We start from the raw sequence: 6000 nt of genomic DNA on the forward strand, positions 1-6000 counted from the left end.
ACAGCATAGCTGTTGAAGTCACGGCCCTGAGGGATGGGAGCCTTTTGGATTCAAGGATATTGTCCTTCCTTCCTTTGTCCTGCTCCGAAGCATCCTAAGGAAGCTTCTCTTCACTGTCTGGACTTGGTGCACGCCGTGTGCATTTTCCCTCTCATTTACTGCAACATTTAGGATGATGAATTCTGTTTTCTGGTGGTTCCTGCAAGGTTTCCCTGCCTCTACCACCACCATTACTAGGAGGATCAGAGAACTTACTGTTAAAACACAAGTTGTGCTAAAACTAAAAACCGAAAAATCAGCACAAAGGGCATAAGTTAGTCATTTAGAATGGGGTTCCTCTTTTATGTTAAAGCACATTCTACACTGTTAAGTTTGCCAAACATGGATCGAAATTTGTTTGCTTCAGCAGGAACCAGCAGAGGGTAGCTACATATAACCCAGGCATCATCATTTAAAAAAAAAACCCTGTGTCCTGTACTGTACTCCAGGAAATAGCTTTTACTGGCAAGACCAAAATCATATTTTTGTTTAATTGATGAGAATGGTGCAGCAATATAGTAACTGGATTAGGGACTTTTTTATACTGCTTTTTTTTTTTTTTTTTTTTAAAGCGGAACTTCTAATTTAACTATTTTTAATACTGATAGTCTTGATAAATATATGGGAAGGTAGAATATGTTTACTTGGCCTAGGCACCCCACTAGTCCTACAAGGACATTTTTTTTTTTCTCCCTCTGGAGGAGGGTTTTTCTCAGCGAAGCATGTGTTCATGCCTGAGCCAATGACAAATGGCTTCCAGGAAGTAAATGCTACATAAATCATTCGCCCTTACTCAGGATGGCCATGGCAAGGAATGCTAGGTGGGGTGTTTTTCAAAAGTAATTTCTCAACAAAAAAAAGCATGGAGACTCCGATGGATGAGTGAGTTAGCTTTGAATATTAAAAATTAATGAAATGGCGTTTTCGGTTGGTGCTCAGATACAATTAAGTTCCTTTTTAAAATATTATAGACGCAAATTGTTTTTGGTTATTGTGATGTTTAAATTGGGTAGGCATTTGATATATTCCTGTTTCTATTTAGTCTATTGCATATTTATTTTAACTGTGTTTTTTTTTTTTTTTTAAATAGGAAGAAATCTCTAAGAAGTCTTTCAGTAAGGATGCCATCTTTAATTCCACAGTAAATGAGAACTTGTAATTTTTTTATATTGCTACAGGAAGGTTCTTCATGCACTCAATAAATTATAGCCTGTAATGCAGGCATTATTTTATTAAGATGGACTTCTCAGTTTACACAACCATTTTGTGAATTTGCCAAACATATATATGTAGATGCAAGCCCAGGTTTTGCTAATTGTCCACCATTAAAATGGTTGTTTTTTTTTTTTTCCTAAGAAGACATCTGAACTTTCAGTGGAAACATTTTTTGTACAAAGGTCAACATTTTGTAGCCAGTCAATATTGTATATATGATCTTTTTAACCCGCTTTCCTTTTTTTTATTATGGCCTTACTGAATTGACTTTTTTTTGTGTACATAGAGGATGTGTTTATGCAAAGATGCAACTACTTTTAATACTGTACTATATGAAATGGGCAGTATTTTATTTAGTGTATATGAAATAAAGAGAAAAACGAATGTGTTACCCATGTTATTCCATCATTGCCATTTATAAATGAAATGGCATCGCTTTTTCTTTTTTCTTTTTCTGAAGCTCCACATTTTTTTAATATTGTGTGCGTGTGTAGCCAAATTTGCAACAGAGCCTTCTATTGATCTCATTTTGTTTATCCCCTGCCTTTGTCTTAGGGCAGTGATATTCTGTATTTGGAAAAGACCTTGAAATGGGTCTACTCAAATAATTAATATGCTTTTTTTCCTGGAAACCACATGTTGAGACACAGAACAAGGGCACTTTAATATTTTGGGGTTTTAGTATAGCGGCACAACCACTGTAAAAATTGGTCAGTATGTCAGTGATAGCCTTGTATACATTCAACCTAATAAGATGAACACATACATCTGAAATCCTAGAGGCTTTTTTTTTTTTTTTTTTAGGTAAAACAAGGTATACATTTAGTCTTTGAAATGCATTTTAAGGGGCCTCTAAATGTTAGATGACAGTGTTGAGTTGGGCAGTGATCAAGTGTCTGTTGAGCAGTGCAGATGTATTAACTCTTGACTCTTCATAGAAGACCTAATGAGACAAATGCAATAATGTCTGTGGTTCAGCTTAAAGTGGAGCTCCAGGGAAACCAAAATACATATACACAGTTTAAATTGCAAAAGGATTAATTTTCATTCATTTAATCATTCATTCCTGTGATTCACTCATCTAAACCAGAAGGTTCCTGGTTCAGCCTTAATACTTGCTATGTTACCTCCCTTGCTTATTGGACAGAGGCAATGATGCTTTTTATGTTTGTCTATTGAGAAGCTTAGAATTGAACAGGTAGCTTCACTTTTGAAAACAAGGAAATCAAACATTCACATGTATATTTGATCATTAGCCTGGAGAGTCACTCTAAAGCAAGCCTGAAAGTGAAGTTCTAGTCAAAAATTTAAATCTCCCTATGCTTTTTTTTTTTTTTACCGAATAACTCATTAATGTTCATATTTAAACATAAGTTGTTGGCGCTTCACTTATTCCCTATTTAATTAGATATGTGCAATGACTTATCTTACTACGCACAAGGAGAGATATGTGATGTCGTTATCCCACCAGCATGTGTTTGAATTTACGCTAGTTGGCAAGAGAACTGTAGTCCCAGGGGGCAGTAGTCCACATCCAGCTGTAACTTTAGAGCGCCTGAATTTCACACCCACCACCTCCACAGCTATGTCTGTACTACAGAGGATTTGTGGTCATGCAACCACATAAACGTTTTAAAAACAAAGTATTTACTGATTTTTCATGTTTTTAACATTGTAACCTAAATAACCATGCTGTCGGTGACCTTGGCCTGTTTTGAGAGGTTAGCATTTACAACGACTTACTATGTCTAATCAAGTACTGTGAGAACAGAAGTAGGTACCTCAGTATTCGCACATTAGGTACCTGGGTGCTTTGAAATAAAATTGCAGGGACTGTCCTGCTTTTTCCCATTTATTCTAAGCCTCACTAGTGGCCTGTTGTGTTAGTCAGCCTTACTGGCCAGCAGTAAGGCGTGAAAGACCGGAATAGGGTGGGACCAGGCTTGTGAATCCAGGAAGTGAGTGCAATAGTATTTTGAAAGCTTTAAATTCCAGGTTTTAAAAGCGATGTATAAATGCCCTTGTTTGCCTTCAAGTCCTCTTGATTTCAAATTATAAGCCTCAATGAAAATAATGCAAATATCTGAATTTGTTAAAACAATGAATTGATATCTCAAAAGTTAAGTTTGAAGACCTCAAACATATATTTTCCAAGTTCTGTTAGGTATTGCCACAGTGGTAAATTCTTAGGAGCTTATTGGTGTCACTCACTTTATGGAACACTGCCCATTGAGCATTAAGTACTGTACCTTCTTTATTGCCATTTTAAATTTTGGTATTTTATAGTTCTGATTTGTGATTTTCGGCTTCTGTGATCAAAGTGGCTTCTGAGCAGTATCTATAGCCTTTTGGATTAAGCTGAGCATGAACTCTTGGGATATTCTTACTGTACATGTGTCCTAAGTTTAGGAAGCATGAAATTGTGTTTTTGCCAAGAATGATATTGCTGTAGAGTATATCCTACCAGGCCACAGTGCCTTCTCAGTCTTTTATCCTTTTATGTGTGCAATCTAAGACATAAAACTGTTGCCAGCCACTGCTGTGTAGAACAGTACTGAAATTGAAAGCCGTATCTAAATGTATTTTGTACATAAAGGTTTTTCAAAGTCTAAAACTGTCTAATGCATGTGTGTACATATCTTTCTACAAGTAATTGTTTGTCCAGAGCTGAGTATTTTGTGTGTTTTAAATGTTTCTCTTAGAATATTTTATTGATTTTCTGTCTGTAGTTTAATTAAAGTGTATATTTGTTCATATTTTCTGGTCAGTCATTTTTTTTTTTTCCATATATTTGAACTCCAGTTTTCAGCAAACTTTTTATATTCCCCACCCCCTGCTTTTCTTCTCCAGCATGCCCTTTTATTCCTGCATTTGTCTGAGGCTTTATGTCCTAAAACTGGAGTAACCATCCTTACTTTCCATCCTGCTATGAACTGGTAGGTGAGAGAAGTCAGGTGGAGCCAGATATGAGGCCTTTCCAAGCTAATATACACAGCTGTGCTTTACATGTGTTTGTAGCCAAAATTACATCATAAGGCCCTAGTCTACACTTCTCTTATTCATTCATGGCTAATATTGTTGGCACCCCAGAAATTTTTCCAGAAAATCAAGTATTTCTCACAGAAAAGTATTGCAGTAACACATGTTTTGCTATACACATGTTTATTCCTTTTGTGTGTATTGGAACAAAACAAAAAAAGGAGGAAAAAAAAAGCAAATTGGACATAATGTCACACAACTCCAAAAATGGGTTGGTCAAAAATCTTGGCACCCTTAACTTAGTTTTTGGTTGCACACCCTTTGGAAAAAAATAACTGAAATCAGTCGCTTCCTATAACCATCAACAAGCTTCTTACACCTCTCACCCAGAATTTTGGACCACTCATCCTTTGCAAACTGCTCCAGGTCTCTTATTGGAAGGGCGCTTTTTCCCAACAGCAATTTTAAGATCTCTCCACAGGTGTTCAATGGTATTTTGATCTGGACTCATTGCTGGCCACTTTAGAACTCTCCAGCGCTTTGTTGCCATCCATTTCTGGGTGCATTTTGACATATGTTTGGGGTCATTGTCCTGCTGGAAGACCTAAGATCTCTATGACACTTGGCTCTACAGTGCAACCCAAAATCCTTTGGTAATCCTCAGATTTCATGATATCTTGCACACATTCAAGGCACCCAGTGCCAGAGGCAGCAAAACAACCCCAAAACATCATTGAACCTCCACCATATTTCACTGTAGATACTGTGTTCTTTTCTTTGTAGGCCTCATTCTGTTTTCGGTAAACCATAGAATGATGTGCTTTACCAAAAAGCTCTATCTTGGTCTCATCTGTCCACAAGACGTTTTCCCAGAAGGATTTTGGCTTACTCAAGTACATTTTGGCAAACTGTAGTCTTGCTTTTTTATGTCTCTGTGTCAGCAGTGGGGTCCTCCTGGGTCTCCTGCCATAGCGTTTCATTTCATTTAAATGTCAGCGGATAGTTTGCACTGACACTGATGCTCCTTGAGCCTGCAGGACAGCTTAAATTTCTTTGGAACTTGTTTGGGGCCGCTTATCCACCATCCCGACTATCCTGCGTTGCAACCTTGCATCAATTTTTCTCTTCCATCCACGCCCAGAGAGATTAGCTACAGTGCCATGGGTTGCAAACTTCTTGATAATGTTTAAGTAATCCTAAGAAGCCGCGCTTCAGGACAGGTATATATGGTAAAAGAACAGGTTGCTGCCTCCCTTACGCAAAGCACTCACAAGGAATACCCTGCCACTAATAAATGCTATAAACCTATGGGAAAAAACGGCGCTACCTGAAAACCTGTTTGCTAAGCATATACAGGAAACATCAAGAAGATGTTTTTTGTACCTTCCTCATACACCAAACTCGTTTTTGTCTCCTCAATGATGTATGCAGAGGGATTAATTTGGGTTAATGGTACTTGATATAAAGGAGTAGAAGACATCCTAATTTTCCTTATGCTACAGATATCTATACATATGGCAATGGAACTAGTATAACCTGTAAATAGAGTGGTATATAGTGTGTAGGTAAATAGCTGAAGGGAAATACTATATGATATTGGTAAGCAAGCTGCCAGTGTTAGCCCCAGGGGACGTAACCGTCACTAGTAATCAAAAATTGCATATGGTGCAATCCAGCTAGAAACACACACTCTATATTACAGTCTATGTATTCTGATGGTGTATGCAAATTTCTAAATATACAATTATATCATCCATATGTATGCAT

At 37.2% G+C, this 6000-nt stretch overlaps 1 protein-coding gene across 1 annotated transcript in view; it reads left to right on the forward strand.

Annotated features, from left to right (window-relative positions):
- LOC141106669 (protein regulator of cytokinesis 1-like) overlaps positions 1-4010 on the forward strand; it is a gene marked incomplete in the record, with an annotated part of 62166 nt that extends 58156 nt beyond the window's left edge. The window contains 1 exon segment of the mRNA XM_073597611.1: positions 1130-4010. Coding sequence (XP_073453712.1) covers positions 1130-1198 — 69 coding nt within the window.
- Positions 4011-6000: the final 1990 nt, after the last annotated feature.

Source organism: Aquarana catesbeiana, linkage group LG01 (assembly GCF_042186555.1).
Source record: "Aquarana catesbeiana isolate 2022-GZ linkage group LG01, ASM4218655v1, whole genome shotgun sequence".
Taxonomy (NCBI): Eukaryota; Metazoa; Chordata; class Amphibia; order Anura; family Ranidae; genus Aquarana; species Aquarana catesbeiana.